At 32.0% G+C, this 21,583-nt stretch overlaps 2 protein-coding genes across 2 annotated transcripts in view; one reads left to right on the forward strand and one right to left on the reverse strand.

The window, feature by feature from the left end:
- Positions 1–12,180, forward strand: part of LOC111046084 (ribonucleoprotein PTB-binding 1-like) — a 104,509-nt gene extending 92,329 nt beyond the window's left edge. The window contains 7 exon segments of the mRNA XM_022331575.2: positions 786–968; positions 1,584–1,677; positions 3,024–3,140; positions 4,207–4,385; positions 11,230–11,418; positions 11,420–11,962; positions 11,964–12,180. Coding sequence (XP_022187267.2) covers positions 786–968; positions 1,584–1,677; positions 3,024–3,140; positions 4,207–4,385; positions 11,230–11,418; positions 11,420–11,962; positions 11,964–12,041 — 1,383 coding nt within the window. The 3' untranslated portion in view covers positions 12,042–12,180.
- An 8,480-nt stretch (positions 12,181–20,660) lies between these two features.
- The window catches only part of LOC111046085 (very-long-chain 3-oxoacyl-CoA reductase), a 28,419-nt gene continuing 27,496 nt past the window's right edge, over positions 20,661–21,583 (reverse strand). The window contains exon 6 of the mRNA XM_022331576.2: positions 20,661–20,867. Coding sequence (XP_022187268.1) covers positions 20,757–20,867 — 111 coding nt within the window. The 3' untranslated portion in view covers positions 20,661–20,756. The remainder of the gene's footprint in view (positions 20,868–21,583) is intronic.

A 21,583-nucleotide genomic window follows, 5' to 3' on the forward strand; every position in this document is an offset into this window, starting at 1 on the left:
TGCCTCTTTGAAACAGGCCAGGTTTCCGCGCCATACAACATAACTGGTCTCACTACCAGCTTTTTAACATTGTTTTTACAATATCACCTCCAATCACCTCATTTACGAATCCTGTCCCTTCTTGTGACCCCATAAGCATTCACATATCAACCACTTCCATTTTCTTCTCTTGCCTCTTTGAAAAGGCCAGGTTTCCGCGCCATACAACATAACTGGTCTCACTACCAGCTTTTTAACATTGTTTTAACACTATTTAGTCTATTATTTACACTATGTGTGGATGTGTGGATGAATATTTCAATGTTAACATGGAGTCTATTTAGATTTTTAGGTAATTGCTATTGTTGTATGATCTCTAATATAGTTTGTAATATTGACGTGGCCGATACAAATTGTAAAGTGTTTGTCTGTGGCAATAAATTGATTTGATTTGATTTGATTAGTCTATAAACTCTTCTAAACATAAAGCAATAGTTCTATCACTCTTACTCTTATTACTTGGAGTGTTTCTGTTTTTTTATTTTTCTATCTATACATTGATAGATACAATATCATTCTAAACTATGAATGATTGGAAAAGTAACAACAGGCTTAAAGCTCAAAACTGTTCCTTTATCCAATTTGGATAGAAATTGTCCAAAAATAGGTTATGTTTAGCACTTTATAAGTTCTTTATGAAAAAGTGCTTTTACTGTATTTCATTTGTTTTTTTTTAATTGAAAACATTCTATTCCAGTCTATTATTACTTGTGAACTCTAAACATGATTATGTTTCCAATTTGCAGATAGCTTTAAAACACGGCTGTCCACAAGACTGGGGCTTGGTGGAGTTCAGCAATTGGGAAGACGCGGAGGTCGCGCAGTCCACTCTCAACGGCTACACTTTGCGGGGCCAACAAATTCGTATCAGCTATTACATACCTGGTGTTCATGCTATTAATCTCTACCTCAAACTATTAAATGATCCAGTGAGTATTGAAATTTAGAATATTCATTCTCAAATTAACAAAAAATTAACATAATTTGACATAATAACTTGGAGGCTCCTCTTATGGGGCACATGCTTGTGGAAGAGGAGCCATTTGTAATAGAACAATATCTGTAAAAAAAATTCAAATTGGTTATTAATTAATGGCTAAGACAAACCCCATTTTACAATTTAAAAGAATTTATGGATTGTGATGTTAATATTTCTACCTGATTGTGTTGAAAATTTATCTAAGTTTAATTGTTTAATAATTTATTGAAGAAATTCTGACTTTATTGTATTGCTCTTATCTTAGCCTATTACATGTTTTTATAATGTTTATTGCATAATAAAAATTCTTATTCTTATTCTCTTCAACTATTTGAAGTTTTATTCGCTTATAGATGAGCTGTATATTATATAATCAAATTGAAATGTAATACAATAATAACTTATCTAATGAGACCATATTATATAAGAGTATAATCATGTTATAAGAAGTCACTGGCTATAATCAAATTTTATTGTACCCATAATATTAATTGATATACTAAACCATAATAAACCAATTGATAATTGCCATTTTAATTCTAAATATTGTTTATTTTGTTTACAGGGACCAAAAGTGAAGACTGGGGGTTTATTACCCGACCCATCAAGACAAGTAATCATCCAATCTCTTCAGAATCTCTTCAACCAGAATCCTATTTGTAAGTTGATTTTTCCCATTGTTTCTTTATGTAGAATGTAGATACTATAAATTTATTCATACAACATATTTATTCATATGAACAGATGAGCATTCAGCCCCCTGTAATATGAAGTTGAAAGTTACAGTTTCTCGATAAATTCCTCATACAAAATTATTCTTTGGATTGTTTACAAATCCAAATTGATTAACCTACTTGTAGGAAGGAATCCGGAATGAATATTATATTACCTGGAGGATATTTTTTTATTCTATGGTATGGTTATAGTGGATGGTTTAGTTGTTCCTAATGTGAAGATATATTACAAAATCATGAAAGATGCACGTTTCAGTTTTGTTCTGAAAACTGGAAAATTTCAGCTAACCTTTTGACTACCTATCTTGGAACATTTTTGGCCAAGTTGTACTAAATAAAAAAAAGCTCTTTATTATGATATATCTGAAAATACATTTGAATGTACCTGCTAAATTTCACCGTGATTGGTTTAGTGGAGTTTCAGATCTGGTGACAATGTATCACTTCACTTTCTTTACTTTATTCCACTTGTATCTAGAATAATTTTTGTAATAGAATTATATTGCTTACACTGTAACCATAAATCAACCATAAATCACATCAATTTAACAATACATTATCATATTCAAATTTCAACCATATTATTTTCATAGAAATAAAAATATTAATCTATGTACCCTTATAAAATGAAAGACAATAAAATGGCGTACTTTTGTAGACTTCAGTCTGTTTTGGGAGCCGCGAAACGATGTAACAAAAATGCGCAAGTGAAAGTGGATCTTGGAGCAGCAAGATTGATTCACAGTACTCAAAAATTGGAAATTTATTATTAGTAACTCGATAATCACAATATGTGATTTAGGGTGAGTGAAAGCATTGTGAACTGGTATTCACGAACCCAGCTGATGCGAGTCATCACTTTTATCCGCATACAATCTTTATGTTGTTGCTGTCTTTCCTTTCAATGAGCAGACTTTACTCTTGTTACAAAAAATATTGTTTTGGAAAATGTGTAAAAATTATAAAAACTCGGCAATTATTATATTATTTTTCTGTGCATTTATGTTTTGTTTATCAAGTACTTGGATTATTGATAAAATCCAACATTCATAGATTATCATCCATCAACAGAATTGTTTCATTTGTACTGTTGTTATTAGATTAAAAAATTTATCTCTTATTTTTAGAACTCGTGGCTGGAGCTCAAGGCTTCTTTTCCCAGTTACTCCAAAAACTATTGTATTTTTGTATTTTAATATGAACAAGAAAAGAAATATATAGATTGATTATTGACTATAAAAAAACGTATTTTCTTATTTCATATTTTTCAGTTGCACAAAATCTTCAAAATATTATCATGGGCCAAATCCAGGCTTCTCATACTGGAGAAGTAACTGAAACACCGTCTAAGCAGGGTTCAGGACAAGGAACAGCAAATAATACCAAAGGTAAGTTTGGATGATTTTTAATTATAGAAAGTTTATTGTTATCCCATATTCAAGTAAGTTTTGATTTCCCATTGTGACTATTGTGACAATTTTTAAAATATTCAACTTTACTTCAATATTCTAGTTGAAGTCTCAATAAAGAACTAACTGGAGGGCTCGCTTCGCTCGCCATCAGACCATCTATCCTACTGGCTGAACACTCCAACTTTTCATGCAACATAAATTTATAATTTATTTATACAATTATTATAATTTCCACTGAGTCTAACAAGACCCATAGTAGTACAAAACAAAATAACACTGTACATGGATAAACTATAAATATTAATGTAAAACTATCATTAGGTAGTCTAAAAAAATTGCACCTCTCATTACATTACATTTTTGTTTATATGATTGATTAGACGCGTTTTTTTTTGTTGAAAAAATCATCTAAAATTAAGCTCTCAGTAAAAACTTATTGTGATACTTATAAAGAAGTTGATATTATCTCATTTTCACAGATACTACGAAAACGAGCATTAAAAAATACAAATTTTCAAGTAATTGTTAGCAAAAGGGTTAATTTTATGCAGGAAATGTTGAGGATTCATGATTAACTTTTTGGCTTGACGTTACTTGACTTTATTACTAAATAGTTCCAAGTTAACTCAACAATTAAATTATCGTCTGTTTGAATGTATGCAACTCAGATTCAATTTTTATTAATTCAAACTGACAAGATTGTAGAATATTATTCTATAAATCAATATCCTGTTATAAATCAATAACATTTAATAATTTCACACATTCACATTTTACATTTTCTTGATCTATACATTGAGCTTTTCTCGTAAAAACCAACTTGTTTATTTACAATCAGAATCAATAAGAAAATCAAAAACACACAGCTCAGTAAGATAAAAAAATTATTATTAATAAAATAAATACTGGTATGTTTTAGAAATAAATTTGTGAATTGGAATAAAACATACTACTTGCTGCAAGTATACCATACTCCACTCATTTGTATAGCTCATGGCTACTGTACTAATCAATTGATGATTAAATAACGTTTCTTGTGCAGGTATAGATAATCAGGATGCTAATGGAGGTAAAGGATTCCATCTATCCGAAAAAGCAGCAGCAGCGCAAGGTGCTAATCCAAAAATCATCATTGGAATTCCTGTTTCTTCACCTCAAGGAACTCAGCCTAATGGAGGCACGTACTTCCAGCCTCCTCACCCCCCACCATTGCCTCAAAATGTAAGTATTTTTCAAAAGAAATTTGCATAAAGTTCAGATCATGCCATAATCTCATCGCATTGTTAATTCAACTTACACTAGAAACAGAAATATTGTGTAACTTCTCATTATCAAGGTTATGAATCAAATATGTATTGTCAATAAGAAAATACCACTTTACCTGTTAACCGTTTATAATGCCAACAGTGGCGAATCCAGGGGGGATATGTGGATGTATCCCCCCCCCCCCACGAAATAGAGCCTGATTTTTTTGTGGCTGGGTCAGCCACAAAAATTAGCATCTAATACCATATTTTCGTTATATTTTACTATGTGAGTCGAGAAACATATAAGGGATGAGCACTGCAATAGCATAGCAATGATAATAATAATGAGTTATTTTCTTATAGACAGTGACGAGTGGTCTAGTGCGTGGGGACTAGATAGCAGGGGATAGAGAAACATACATATATCACTTTAAAGTTAGATCACTTTTCACCAACTATTATTATAAAGAAATTCAATATAGCTTATATTGCTCTAGTTGATTATAGTTTATTCAGCTTCATGCATATCTTTAACAAAGCTCCATCAGCTTCTTCTAGAGAGTCCCCCCGAAAATTTCACAGTTATGATGAACGGGCGTAGTTTCTACCGTGGACAGAAGGGACACATCCCTCTAGTTTTTGAAAAACTCCTCCCCCCAAAAAAACAATTTAAGTTTGAATAATCAAGAAAAAGTAAATTTGAAAAAAAATGTTAATCAAGTTAAAACTAAGCTTATAAAGTTGGTTGAAATATTACTTTATTGGAGCCAAAATTTAAGCATTCTAGCTTGTTATCAGAATAATAATGAGTAGGCATTCTACAAAATTACTATTTTTTAAACAATTATAGCAAATGAAATTCTATTCCATTCCATTCTATTTGTTATTTAATCAAAAACCAATAGGCCTTTGAAATTTCCAGGGGAAAATAGAAATAATAAGTGGCCCATTGATCACCAAAAAAAACTTGAATGGAATGTTTGTTTTCAAGTGAAAATTGCGTAAAATCGCACCAAATTTAAGAAATATATATTTTCAAAATTTTCCGGTGGGTGAACCCCCGGACCCACCTTTGGTGGGGGGTATTCCATACCCCGGTATCATCCTCATAATTCAAGTGCTTTCTACTCCAATGTTATGATCCCCCCCCCGAAAATTTTTTCTGGCTACGCCACTGAAAATGATGAAAGTCTTGAACATCGAGGAATTTTTGGTTTTTTAATTAAAATAAAGTGCATGTAGATTTGGCAATATATTTTTTATTAATTTCCTTGAAAGTTATTTACAATCTCTTCTGCGTTCAATATCTACCGATTTGAAATGGTTTCAGGAAAACAAAAAGTTTAGTTTTTAACTTTCTATGAGATAATTAATAACCTATTTTCGTTCTTTATTCGGTATAGCTGTTCAACAGGACATTTTTCGAATCATACCGAGTGATCGTGAATTATCTATTGAAGCCATACCATAGGGTATAATAAGCCAATATTCATGGAGTATTAAAACATTCTTTGTTTACATTTTACAATTAAGGCTGTGCAAAGGCTAAAAATATACTTTCTACTCGTGATATTTTTCGAAGTTTTTCGATTTGTATATCATCAAGCTATCAAAATAAAAAAGTTTTCTCAGGAAAATTTTTTTTCTGATCATTTCTTTTAGAGATATGAGCGCCTAAAGATTAAATTTTTGGGACAGAACATTTCAAATTCTGTAAGAGTTGAATCCATGATATTTAGAGGATGGATTCTTCATGGTATTGTTGATCTAGTGAAACAAAAATTTTCTGAAAATACCAATTTTTAAGATAGTTATTCAATTTACTAAAAATAACCAAAAATAACTTTTAGTTGAGTTATTTTGGGTTATTTTTGGTAAATTGAATAACTTTTGCAAAAATTGATATTTTCAGGAAATTTTTGTTTTAATATATCAACAATACCATGAAGAATCCATCCTCTAAATCTCATAGATTTATATCGGACCGTATTTGAAATGTTCTGTCCCAAAAATTCAAACTTCAGGCGCTCATATCTCAAAAAGTAATGATCGGAAAAAATGTTTCCCCGAGAAAACTTTTTCATTTTGATAGCTTGATGAATCGAAAAACTTGGAAAAATATCACGTGTAGAAAGTTTATTTTTAGCCTTTGCGTTTGCACAGCCTTAAAATAAACCTACATAAATGATTAATTTTTACCTTAGACCAGTTATAGAATAGAAACGCTGGGAAGTCTAGCCTCTGAAGCCAACATCTACTGCCATATCGCCAAATCGTGACGTCATCATCAGATTGAAAACTTTCAGATTGTGTCTATTTCAGAAGGATGTGAATTATTATTCATTAAAATGGTACACTCCCGCTGGAATAGACACTATCTGCTATGGAAAACAATGTAAATAAACTCTACAGAAAAGTTTTCTATCCGATGTTGACGTCACTATTTGGCGATATGGCAGTAGATGTTGGTTTCATCGACTTTCAGTATGAATATACAATGGGCCGTGTCTATTCTATAACTGGTCTAAGATTTTTACTATATTGACTTGCCATCTAGATCGCACATGAAAACAATATTCATGGAGAATCAAAATAATCATTGTTTACATTTTACTCACCATGACCTTAGACCAGTTATAGAACTGGTCTAAAGTTCTATAACTGGTCTAAGACCATGACCTCGAGTATATATGATTCATTTTCACTATAAACTCTTGACTTGCCATCTAAATCGCACATGAAAAGACTTGCCAATAGAAAACTGTATTTCCAACCATTTGATGACAATTTATCTGATAGCACATAATTTTATATATCTATGTGAATTTAATATTGCTTATCATATTTTACATTAATATTTTTTGAATTGGTTTGTTTCAAACGTTTGATCTAGTTAGCATAGGAACAACTATCAACTTTTGGCCTGAACTTTGTCAGTCTGTCAACCGCCGGCTTATGAATTGGTGGTTAGTAGTGAGTCACGCTTCGTAAAAATATTTTTGAAGACGGAGTTAGTCGGCTACTACGAGCTTTTTACTTATTTTAGAGCTTACAACTTTTAGTTGAATTTGTTAATAATTATATAGTTTACAACTATAGTATCAATACACACTTCAACGAAATTCAACCCAACTTCACTTCGCTTCGCTTCTGTAAGTTTACAATTATTTAAGTACTAAAATTTGGAAAAAGTTTCCTCTGAAATAAAAATTTCCTTAGCCAATTTTTTAACTTGAAAAACATGTTTTCTTACTACAAGAATGTTTCATAGTTAATTTGTCACACCAAATATTTTAAATTGGAGTACCCTTTTCAACATAGCCTATTTTTATTTTTCTCAAAATGTTTCAAATTTCAAGTCATTTTCGAGTGAATTTTTAAGTGATTTTAAAAAGTGAATGTAGTTGGAAAATGTTGTGAAAACTAGATGTTGAAAAGGGTACTTGAGTGTTTTAATTTTTCATGAAAATACGAGTAGCCCTAAACAAGAAAGTGAACATCTATTTCAAATATCACTGAAATTATTTGTGTCACCGAATGTTATTTGGGCACTTGATAAGAATTTTAGTTTTTCCAGAATTCATTGATCGACGGTTGTATAAAAAAGACGCAAATCTTGAGTATCATAGAAATCTCGCAAACGGCTACAGGAAAGTTTTTTCTCATCAGTTTCATGATGAAAAAATGATCATGCACAAAATGTATTGAGTCAAGTTAATTTAGAATATGTAGGTACAAGTATTATACTTGTTGAATTATCTTTTAACAAAGTTTGACAAATATTCGCCATATACTCAAACTTTTACAAAACTAGCCAATATGGTATTAATAAAGTCTCAATTAATCGATATTAGTTAGTTTTGCTAACCTACTAAACCTAATCAAGAAATAGTTTTGCTAACCTACCAAACCTAATCAAAAAATTACTTTTTGTAGCACAAAGAACAGCGGATATGAGTTAATCATCCTATGATTAATACATTGTTAAGCCTTCCGAATGTGTCATGAGTCAATAACTGTAGTTAATACATGTTTGTTAGCTTGCTTAGTTCAATGCCGTGATTAAATTATTGATTCATGTTTGATATATTTTATTAATGGATTTTTTTAATTCATTTTACTTTCAGTGGCGTAACGTACACCCCCGCTGCCCCCGCGGCGCGGGGGGCCCGGGCTAGGGCCCGGATAATATGTAGGCTAATATAGGTTTTCTGAAAAAATAAAATTACCCGGTCTAGGGGGCCCGGGTTAGGGCCTGAAATGATAATTATATATTGCATACTTTAAAAAGAAAAATTAAATAATCATGGAAGTAACTTTTGATAAAAAAGCAGAAGTTTTATTGTGGAAAATGACAGGTTTCATTCATTGTGTAAGAAGAAATATGCAATAGAACAATGTTATCAGTCTGGTTATAAATTATTATGAAGAGAATACAAGTAGAAAATAATGAATAAGGCAAGAAAGAAAAACAATCATTGTTCAAATCTACTCGTAATAATAATTATAGTTCCATTGACAGAGCTTCAATAATTGTGTGCTGGTAGTGAGTGAAAAATTAGGAATGTTGTTTGTTTACAAATCATAAAAATTTATACATCCGGTGAGACAATCCAGACTGAGACTATTCAAACCACTTACTTATAGATAAGATTTACTTCTTTTCTCTCTGATTCAAACAAAGATTGTCAGAATGGTTTTAATAATTCATGAATCTTAAGACTAGATACTACTTACTAACTCTAGTTCTATTTGTAGCTTAAAACATAATTATTGAATTGAATTGTAGAATTCAATCGAGAACAAGTTTTATTTTTTCAACTAAGCTATGTAATTCACTCATGAAAGATGTACGTTCACATTAGAGTTTAATGCTTGGGATTAAGGGAGAAGGGGGCTGGAGAAAGGTGGTACGATTTTAGAAGAGGGGCCCGGAATTTTTTTGCTGGGGGGCCCGGTTTGGAAACGTTACGCCACTGTTACTTTGACACTTGATAATGTAATAATAGCCAAAACATGGCGTGACTAAAAAAACTCCAAGTACCGTATAAGGGTCTAGTTAGCGTGATTCATTAAAAAAAAGATTCATTTTATTAGATCATCGTGGATCAGGTTCGTCGAGAATTTCCGTCTAAAACTTTGTTTTTGTGCTGAATTGTTTGTTTTGGGAAGTGCTGTTATGTTCGGAAGTCGAGTTTAGACAATGAAAAATATAAATATGTTTTATTTTATAAAAATCAATATGTAGTTGAAGTCTAATATTGTAATATTGACTTAGTTACGTTTTGGAATGTCCTAAATGTATAATTATTGCATGTGTTGGTAAATGAACACATTCTACTCTTCCAAGTAGTGTATTCTATAGCTAACTTTGATAATAATACTGAGAGTGATGCCCACGTAAGCTCTTAGGCTTGTGCGGGGGTAATGAGTGAGAGGGATGATGATGAGAGATGACGACTACTTTTTAGGTAATCGGAACCGACGGTTTATCGACTCCTCCGAATGACGGGGTGACCGTGGTGATTGTACTATGGTCAAAAACTTTTTGCCCCGGTCGAGATTCGAACTCGGGTTCTGTTGATTATTAGACCGGCGTGTTATCACTTCTTACTCCATCGTGCCACCCATAACTAGGAAATATTTTCCTCATCTCTCTTCACAGCTCACTATCCCATTCAGCAAAGTGTATTATTATTTTTTTGTGTGTTCAATTAATATTTGATTCATTGATTGACTTTCATGATATGTCATCTAACATCTGCACTAGCAAACCGACAAAAACAGAGTGTTATACTGTTATAACAACTTTGTAACTTGTTTTTTTTTTGTTTAATAAATATGTACTTACTTACTCCATGGCACTACAGCCCATCCAGGGCCTTGGCCTCCTCAAGAATGCCTCTCCACTCCTCTCTGTAATAAATATGTAATATAAGAATATGTGACATGACCCAATGTTCTGGTCTAGTATTTTTTTGGCAAATGAAATATTTCGTTTTCTATCCTATGAAGTATGCAAACAGTATAATATACACACATATAATATAATACAAAAAACATTTTACTCACATGAGCTACTTTTCAACAAATTAATAAAAACAATATAAAAATCTTGAAGTACCCTTTATTTTTTTAAAACCTTAAAATAGTTCAACAACTAATTTCGACCCTAATTTAGGTTCATTTCAAGTTGAAATGAAGAAAATAAAATGTTATAGTTCAACAACTAGTTTCGACCCTAACTTAGGTCATTTTCAATTTGAAATGTAGAAAATAAATTTTTGAAGTTTTTAAAAAATAAAGGGTACTTCAAGATTTTCATATTGTTTTTATTAATATAATACATATACATACACATAATACACATTCTGGAGGAAAGATTCGCCTTGATCTTATGATTATGATTATATCAGAACATGTGTATGAAATAATTAAAAATATTACCACAAATGATTTAACAGTTCAGTTCTAGACGTCATCAACTCATAATGAAAATAGTTGCTAGAGTTGAAACGTTGTTTATTTTTGTAGATGAATTCAAATATGTTTCCGCACAATACATGTATATTCACATTAATAGAAACAATATGGAAACTTGTAGTACCCTTCATAATTTAAAATATTACAACGACTAGTTTCGACCATAACTTAGGTCATTTTCAAGTTGAAATATTTTAATTAATAAAGGGTACTAAAAGTTTTCATATTGTTCTTATTAATTTGTAAAAAAGTAGCCCATTCAAGTGAAGTGTTTTTATGTATATTCACATTGCTTTCATTCAGTTTTTGATCGGATTATAAATGTGTGATTGCAGATTGTGATGGCAGGAGCTAACGGCGGCAACGGAGCGGGAAGGAGACCAAGTTTGAGTCCAACTGCACCTGGGGAAGTGCCAACACCGCCACTGCAACTGGATGACGAGTCATCCTACTGGGCAGGCCTGCTGCCTGGGGCTCTGCGCAGGGCTCACCCTCCAGCATTCTCCAGGACCTTGCCACCTCATCCGCCTCAAATCCACGCTGACCAGCACTTCAACATGCCTCCTCCGTTCATCCACGAGAGTGTGTCCAATCTGCCCGGTCGAACTGCAGCAGGGTCTCATCACCTACCTGGCCAATCCCACTAATTGGCAGCAATTTGTGCAGCAACTGCACTCGGTGGGCCAGGCACCGCCTCCGTTCCCATTCCCCCTTAACCCCATGCAACCAGTGGATGGCGTCGGTTGGGGCATCCCTCCTGCTGCTATCCCCCGATCCATGATTCGCAGTCCCATCCCGATGGTGCAGCCAAACCAAGCCATGTTCGCCCCTGCCTGGGCTCCCCCTCCTCCTCCACCACCTCCTCCCCCAGGCTTCCTGCCCCCCTCTCCACCCCAACCGTTGTTTCCTCCGTTTGGCGCCCCGGGAATCATCTGGTCTCAGCCGCCCACTCTCATCACTACAGCTCCTCCCACCAACTCAGGTATGACTCCTATTGGTCAGAATACGGGAATCACTCCTATTGGTCAGAAACGAAGACTGCTGCCTGACCCTGAGCCAACCCCCGAGGGGCGACTACGTGGGCCAGCACTCTCAAGGAATCGGCGGACATTATGCCGACTCCTTCAAACGCAAGAAGAAGAATTAAATGGTCAGGTTAGCCTGCCTAACCTTTTCTTCAGTCTTTTCTATAGTGAAATTCACATTAAAGTGTCAGCAATCACTATTATCAACATGAATACTTCCCATTCAAACAATGTTGACACTCAGCATTCCCCATAATAATAATAATAATAATAATAATAATGAATAAATTTATTTCCTTTAAAAAAATACAAACAAGCAATTAAAAACATAAAAAGCACAAAATATCCAAAATACAATACAATAGGTCTATAAAAAAATATGGAATTTAATTCTATTGGAAATTAACCTACTCAACTATGGGAAATCCATGTATTAGAGTAGGTAGAGTATAATCAACATCAATACTTCCCCACTGACACTTCAAAGTGTATTTCACTATAGCCTTACGTTGAGGCATTTCTATTTTTTCTTAATACACTGTTTGTATATATAATATTTTTGTAAATAGCGTTCGAATGTGCGTGTAAATTTTATTTTATGACTAGGATAGATCAATTTGCAGGCACCTGAAATAGATAACATTACTATCCATTCCATGTTATTGTTTGCAAATAGATGTTTCTCCACCCAATTTAATCAATAATTTAACGCACCAATTACACATTCTAGTGGGTGTCAATATTTTTGTACCACATATAACGGGAGAGACCAAACTTGAACAGAAAGAGTCAGCTTCAGAAGTTATAACTCCACGTATTATAATTAATATCATAGACAAACATTTTCGCCTTGAATTTACGAAATGTTTTCATTATTATCTATGACGTTGAAGTGCTCCCAACAAAGCTTAGAATGCAATAGTTTGTTGAGATTCAAAATATTTTAATTTTGTATCTTCCACAATCTAGTCAATCTGATATTATTTTAATGGAGCTTTAATAATATACAATTAAGCTCAACCCACAAACTATCACTTCATTCACTATATCAGCTGTTCTTGCCAATCATTCATCATTATTAAACGTTTTTCAGCTTTTTAACTATTTATATACTTTTTAACAATGTACTTTTATATCATTTTTATTTATACTTTTTAATACTTTTTAACTATTTACTACTTTCCGAAGTATGTGAGTTCAAAATGACCATATTAAATCATTTTTCACACACAATTAGACCGACAGTCAATCACAATATTCAGAAGTACTTCTTTGATGAAGAAAATTAATTTGATGTGATTATCTATTGTTATACTTACTTATCATATTATTATACTCGCCTGCTAATACTCCTATATTGATGGGAACACTGAACTCTGAGATTCTATCCTTGTGTATCCTTTTTGCCTCAAACGGCGAACTAGCTTGTCAACATTATTGGCACACAAATTTTATAGCGTATGTGGTTTCTAAAATAATTAAATTTGATTGGTGGACGCGTTCAATTCGTTAGGGATGTTGCAACGTACACACAAAGCCTATTACCTCCATAGTATTTAATGAAATGTCTATTTGCGAACAAGTATGATTATTATTATATTCATCTATATATGTGATTCTTCGCTGTTCGGAAAAATGGCGGGAATCGTAATACCTTGATTCTCTATTCATTTTGTATAATTGTCTAATGCTATCTTAGTGATTCCTAGTATGGTAAAAGCTATTCAAAACTTCTATGTCTGGTATATCATCGTAGTATTATTATCATCGTTCAAACATCTGGTATGTTTCGTTGGTATATTTTGAGGCCTGGAGCCTTCTTTTATTTTTTTACTGTTGATAGTCGCTTCTTATATTAGCCCAGAAATCAATGAGCTAACAAGTTTTGCTCTTAGTTTTAGGCGTGAAAATAGATATATATTTACAGAAGAACAATGTTTTGCAACATCATAGCTTTGATTGTATCTTCTATCTGTAATTAATAATTAAGATATAATTCTTTGCAATGTTCAATTCAAGAATGGACTAATATTGCATAATAAGTTATTGTATTATTTATTATTTAATGAAAATGAGCTTTGAAGTGAAATTCAGATTCTCAAAAAAAAGATTGATCATTGAATGATTATTGACAGCAAGACTGGAGTTTGAATACAGTATTCAATTATTTGGTTAAAATGTTTTACTCAAAGTGAAAATTTTCTATAATTCTTGATATAGACATGAGAGTCTATAATAATCATATCCCATACGGTCTCGATTCAAACTGCTGTGCAGTGCTGTAATTCAGGTCTTATCCCATAGTATTAATATAAAGTATTACCAAGTTGATCCAATTAATACATTAAATGTATTGAGTACAATTTCTGAATGGGGTTAACAGATTACTTTGAATAGAATAAACTCTATAATAACGTCAATCATTTATTGAAATGAATAGACAAATTGGTATCTCGATATTGATTACAGTACCGTTGGTAGGAAATAATCATGAGATATTTCTTTACATCGATTGAAATTTGTCAATATGCTGTTCAAAATAACATGATCCTGATACAAAAATGTATCATGAGATATTTCTTTACATCGATTGAAATATGTCAATATGCTGTTTAAAATAGCATGATCCTGATACAAACAATATAATTTTATTTCCTATTCCTGGTATTGAAAAATCAAGATGATAATAACTTATGATATTGCAAAATGTACTCAAATCTTGTCCACATTTTACTCAAAATAAATCAGAAAATAACATCAATCTCTTCTTCCCAACTGTCATTTATCCTAACTCTGTGTTGATGCTCAAATTATAACAAAAACCTAATGGCTGATTTCAAAAGTATTTGCTTATTCAGTGTATTTGCATTTTTGATATTCATTGTTCCTAAAATATCGAATATAATAATTGTCCATGTCCACATTGATATTAACATTGTATTACATCTATATGTATGTATGTATAATGTACTTTGCATGTTTCTTGTTGTCTATATCTACTGATTAACACTATCTCTATTGTAGCTCCTCTATGATGTATTTATTGTTTTTATCATCTGTAAAGTAGTAGCATTAGAGTAATTTAAGCTGCTGTTTGAAAATTTCAAAGAGCCAACATTGGAAATTGCAGTGAATTTTTGGATTGTATAGAGATAAACTGTGAGTTAGTGGTAACGTCTACATCGCATTGACAACACCTACCAATGTCGATTAAAAATTTCAAATATATTAATAAATGAAGAATGAATTTTTGGTTTATAAGGAAATAACCTTTGAGTAACATCTACATTGGATTGATAGCACCTATCAATAAAGCTTTAGGTTGATGAAATAAGAAGAATTAACCAGTGCTCGTTTTTAACTCATCAGTAATTTGCTTTCTTTTTGGTCCAACTATAATGACATAAGGTACTAAACTACCAAATTTAGGGATAACCAAAAAATGACTTCTTTATGTAAATGTATGTTGTAAACACTTTTTTCTCATTCAGTTGCCATTTGAATATTATATATTCAAATTGTATACAATTATACGAAAAACCTGGTAATTAAAATATCCCCCTACACAAAGTTAATTAAAACAACTTGTTCTTTACACTCTAATGGCGAATTTTACGCAATTTTTACTTCGCGCCTCAATTCAAGAGTCCTCCTCCGGAAATTAAAATAGAAACTTTACTCAAATATTGGTACATTAACATCAATTATGATAAATCATGCTCCCCTTCACCCCCTGGATCCGCCACTGCTGTGTAAAGACATGCACAGAATTGATGCATTCTTGTAGAGTGACCTGGCAATTTCGCTTGAAATATAGCAGTTTATTGACAGGTATTGCAGCAATATATTTCGCTATTAGTTTTCTGGGAAATTTAATGCTTATACGATGATCTGCTCGGAGAGTTTTTCTTTCAATTGAAAGTAATCGCAAACAGTTAATTTGGAAGAGCAAAATTCATAACATGAAAAATAAAATTGAATTGAAAATAGCCAAGTGATTTTTCCGTTTCAAGCAATGAATCGACTTCGGTTTCTCGATTTAACTGTTTATGATTCTCTTCTTACTCTCCATGACAGTGCAAGCAGATATGTTTCTATGGAGATATAATACCTTAAGCTTTAAGACAAACATTTTTCAAGCAGATCCACTCATAACCATTGAAAACAACGAGTTGTGAACCAAAATATTGTAATAGGCCTAAAATGAATTTTTTAAACATTCAAAACGTTACTGTAAAACATGGCAATTTCTGTAGACGTTACTACTAACTCATGGCGTGATAGTTTGAGCTCTGATTAGCAATGAATATTTAATTTGTTCCGTTCGCGTAAAATTGAACAAAATGTTTTGTTTTTTCACTCGATCCATTATGATCGTTTATTTTGTGATAGATTAAGTTTTGCTAAGTATGATTTCAAATATAGATTTTTTTTTAGATGGTGCTAGCATCTCGAAATGTTTTGTATGCTGTTTTAGTCGATGATAGTGTGTGAAACTACTTTATGAAAATATGTATATTTTGATCTCAAATACAGTTTTGAGAAACATATATTTTTGTAACCAGAACGTTATATTTTATGAATACATACTGATTCAAATTAAATTTTAAAACAGATAGATTTACAGTTGTTCACTTGACTACTAAGGTATAGTTGATGGGTCCAAATCCATAACTGCTGTGCAAAATTGATTGAGATTCAACTTTTTTAGTGTTAACGGATTAGTTACAGGATTCTTTTGAGAAAGTAAATTCAATTTCATAAAATACGAATTAGTATTCTTTCAATTGATTTTTTTATTACTGATATCAATTATTATTGATAATACAACGCTTTCTAAAAATTCATATGGCATTTTTTTGTGAGATTTATCTTATATTCAATATCTCTAATTTGTCGATAATTACAATGAAAATTTATTATACAATGATATTTCCAAGGAGTGATAGTTGATTAAATTCTGGTTAACATTCATAGAGCAGCCGCATGTTGTATAGCATGATTTAAAATTTTTACACGCTTTGTGTCTATTCTATAAGTGGACCACTAAAAGATTCTCATGAAAAATTGTTGGGTGTTTCAAATAGTAATATAAATATTATCCCTCTTGTAATTCAGTGTTGAGATCCAATTTATCTGTTGTAATAAAAACAAGAATTTGATAATGTAACTTATTGGTTGTTATTTATTGTTACCTATCCCCTTGGGATACCTATCCCCTATGCCCGGTTCCACCAAGATCGGTCAAGACATTTGAATATTATGGTCAAGTCGAGTACGGTTTACAACTAATGAACTGACACATATGATTTAGTTTGTAGAGTGAATATTGATGCTGTGGAACTTTTTCATACCTAATTAAAGAGACTTGAGATCTTGTCAAAAAATCCATCTTATTTTAATAAAAAATATTTTTTCGCAGGTGTGAGCAAACACGAAAGCATGCTCCTGGTAAATAATAATTTTTATTGAAATAAAGTGAATTTTTTGACAAGATCTCAAGTCTTCAATTTTTGTCACATGATACCTGGCTTGACCATGTTCAAATCTCTTGACTGAGCTTGGTGAAACCATGCAGTAGTCTATTAAATTCAACAGTAATTATTGAGATTGAGTGATGTCATGCAACAATGCTGTAAGAAAATTTATTATTATTATTGAAAGAATAAGACGTTGATGTTGTCAATACCACTATATTTGTTCAAAAATAAATTTAAACTATAGAAGCAGGTTCATGACAACACCTGCCACATCTTCAGCTGAACTAATGTTGATTGTTATTGTTGAAGGTACAATCATAGATGAAGGATAAGTAAGATTTATTATTCTTGTCTCTGGTACAATTCAGTTGAATTTCCTGTCCTTTCAATAATAACAACAATAGTTCAGTTAATTTAAATTACAGAACCAGGTTTCATGACAACACCTGCCACATCTTCAGCTAAATTTCCTGCTCCTTCAACAATACCAATCAACATTAGTTCAGCTGAAGATGTGGCAGGTGTAGGGATGTCCATCCCGGGATCCCGATCCATTTTTGATATCTAACAATCCCGGGGGATTTTTCAGCGTCAATCCCGGGTTTTTCGGGATTGTAAACCTGAAATTGTGAATCATATTTTTCCAAAAAACAATTCAATATTGAATTCATTCACGGTGATGAACATGAGTTTTTATAACTAATTTATTGTTCTAAGTGTTTGACTAATTCATTCTACAGGCACAGCCTACAGTTTCATATACAAAATATTGATTGTATACTGTACTCTTTATTGGTTTAATAGAATTCGCATTATCAGTTCGCATAATTGGCAGAATGGTTGTTATGTCTCTAAACTTGTTTACACAGCACCACAATTACCAGTCTAGACGGTGCAATATTTGCAATAGGCTAGGTGCTGATGGCATTTCCTTGAAATGCATTCCGAACTTTGAAAAGACTTCAGAAATCAGAAATAAAAAAAGCACTAAACGATTCACTCTCTGTCTAATTATTCCTCACCTCTTCTCTTTCTCTATTATAAGTAGAATATCTAGTTCAAGTAAATATTTTAGTTTGCTCTACGAAATTTCATTTAGTAGTGTAGTGGTTCAGCTTTCGCGTTGTTTGGTCGGTATGGCGTTATGGTCTTACAAAAATTATTCTATTTTATTATTAATATAAATTGGTGATAATTTAAGTGATATTGGCAAATTTAAGTGATATTAATTCATCAAGTGATATTAATTCACTTTACAGTATTTGACGTAATTAAAGTGTGAGCTCTATCCCGTCCTGATGTAGGATAGAAATGTTCGACAGATGACTTATCACGCCAAAAGTACTAAAATTCGCCAACCAACAGTGGAGCATGAGTGGTGTGTCCTGACCCTACCCGACAATATAATAAACAATGAAATACTGTGAGGGTATCGTGATTTATATAAGATGGAAAAAATATGGTTTTAATTTTGTATTATCAAACAAAAATACTCATCTACCACAATTAAACTGATAAACATTAAAATGCAGATTTCGCAAGTGCAGTCTTGTTTTCGTAAATGCAGTCTTACCCATATACTCCTCCATGAACTCCTTCCATCTGGCGCAATACACTGATTACTAATAAGTCTACAACGATTGAAACTGTTGAAAACCACATTGAAAAACTTGCTGTCTGAATTTTGCGCCCCTAAATATTTTCCACCCTGGGCAGTTGCCCACTGAGCTCATTCATAGATGAAGGCCTGGGTTTACCAGTTAATGTAATAATATGATTGTTTAATATTATACTTCAAGATTTACCAAATTCATAAAGCACAAAATCAATATTTTTGTTGTGCTATGACTTTTATATTAATTATATTTGTAACAGTAACTTATAAAAGAATAATCCTCTTGAAATACCGGTATTGAGAAGTCTAGTACCGAACATAAAAGGCTTAATTTGCAATAATTGAAAACTCAAGATTCTCATTTCGCATTTTTGAAAAATTCTTAATTTTTAGAAGGGCTATTTGAATGTACTATTTCACCCGTCAATCAGGTTCTGAAATCTACAAGTTTCAAACAATTTATTTTGTGAATAAATTTGATGACTTGTACCTTTGCTATGCTTGAATAACTTGACAATGATCAAATTACTTTGGATTTGAGAGGTGGGAGCTTATTAGAGTTTTTAATTAGGAACTTTGGTAGGGTGAAGATTTAGGCCCCTATGCAGATGATCGTTTTAAACTACGTCTAGAATAAACGCGTTTAAACGTGAACGCCGTTTAAACCACTAAGGGCCGTTTGCACAGTCAAAGCTTAAACTGAATTTAATCAGTTGGTGGCTTAAACTCAAAATGAAACACATCATAACAATCGAGACTTGATACGGATTTAATCCAGTTTAAAATTGAATTTAGTTTAAACTGTCACTGTGCAAATGGCCCTAATTGGTATGCTGACCTGCATTGAACGTTTAGTTTAAACGGCTTTATTAGAGCACAACTATAAGTTGGCTGACCTTATTCCTCTAATATCCAATTCAGATAAAAATTTAAACATTAATAATTTTGACATTGATCATATGATTTAGTGAGTACTGTAAGCATATTGGAGAAATAATGAATGTTTGCAATAACAAATTGTTTCTCAAGCTCTTTAAAAATTAATAAAAGCAATATAAAAATCTTGAAGCTCCTTTATTTAAAAAAAACTTTAAAATAGTTCAACAACTAGTTTCGGTGATCACACCATCGTCAGGTTATAAAATAATTTTTTTGTGATTCAATTCAATCAGTCAGCATTGATTGGAGTTGAAGCATTGATGTTAATTATTAGTAATGATGACAGTTTGAATAATATTGGATCTCACTACATTCGTGGAGTCTCCGAAGACGTTAATGAATTAACTGTTTTGATTCTTTTTGTTAACTGTCTACTTCTATCTTGAAAATTAACGCAAAATATGAAAACTTCACTATTTTGTAGATTATTATTTGAAATAATGTATAACATCAACATTCTATTAGTCATGAAAGTTGTGCTAAGCTCACTACTGGCTCACTCTCATCCCGTTTACGCATGTTGCTAGTTTAAACGCCTGAATTTGGGCGTTTACTTTTGAGCCAGTTTAAACGACATTTACTGGCTGAATCTGGAATCAGCATACGGATGCACAGTTTAAACTCGAGTTTGAACCATTGATGGAATAAACGCAGTTTAAACCGAGCATCTGCATACGGGCCTTAGTTTGGCAATAATAGTCAGTACATAAGGAAATAGTAGTTTATTTGTAAAACATTCTAAGAAAGATTCTCAAAAAAAGTTAAATAAATATAAAGATTTTTATCACAAAATGTATGGAGAATTATGAAGCTGCCTTTTTAACAGCACGGGCTCTGATACTCATCATAGTTCGCATCACGATCCATTCGGCGAAGCTAGGCGATATGGCGTTCATGGTTTGGATTGCATTTACCTAGAAACGTCAATTCATTTGAGGTAAGTTATCATATTCAAGAAAAACATTGACACAGTTTGAAGAAAAATGATAACGTTGATAGGTTGTAAACGTCAATGTTAATTTTACTTCAAATAGTAATGAAATAACTTATAAATTGTTGGTTATGTAACCGAAGAGGTATGATGCCAAAAGTGTAGTAATAACAGTCAGAGAACAATTGTACGCTGCTGTTAGTAAAAACATAAAAAATAGACTATCAGGTATCTCGGATAATATAATGAACCAACTAAAATCACAGACCTTGTTTTTGCAACTCTTTGTTAAGTGACCAGTGAGTATAGAATATAAGAATTACATTAATTTAAACAATATAAAAGCCTTGTAGTACCCTTTATTATTAAAAACTTACAAATATTTCAACAGCGACTAGCTTCGACCCTAATTTAGGTCATTTTCAAGTTGAAATGTAGAAAATAAATAAACAAGTTGATACTATATAATATGAACATATGCTGCTTATTTTAATATGATTAATTTGAAAAATATTAAAATGACTCAAGTTAGGGTCGGAACTAGTCTTTGTTGAAATATTTTAAAGTTTTTAATAATAAAGAGTACAACTAGGTTTTTTTTGTTGTTATTAATTTGTTAAAAGTAGCCCATGTAAGTGAAGTGTTTTTAATAATTACATTCTATACACACTGATATTGACCATTAAGCAAAAAATGAAG

This window comes from Nilaparvata lugens, chromosome X (assembly GCF_014356525.2).
Source record: "Nilaparvata lugens isolate BPH chromosome X, ASM1435652v1, whole genome shotgun sequence".
Taxonomy (NCBI): Eukaryota; Metazoa; Arthropoda; class Insecta; order Hemiptera; family Delphacidae; genus Nilaparvata; species Nilaparvata lugens.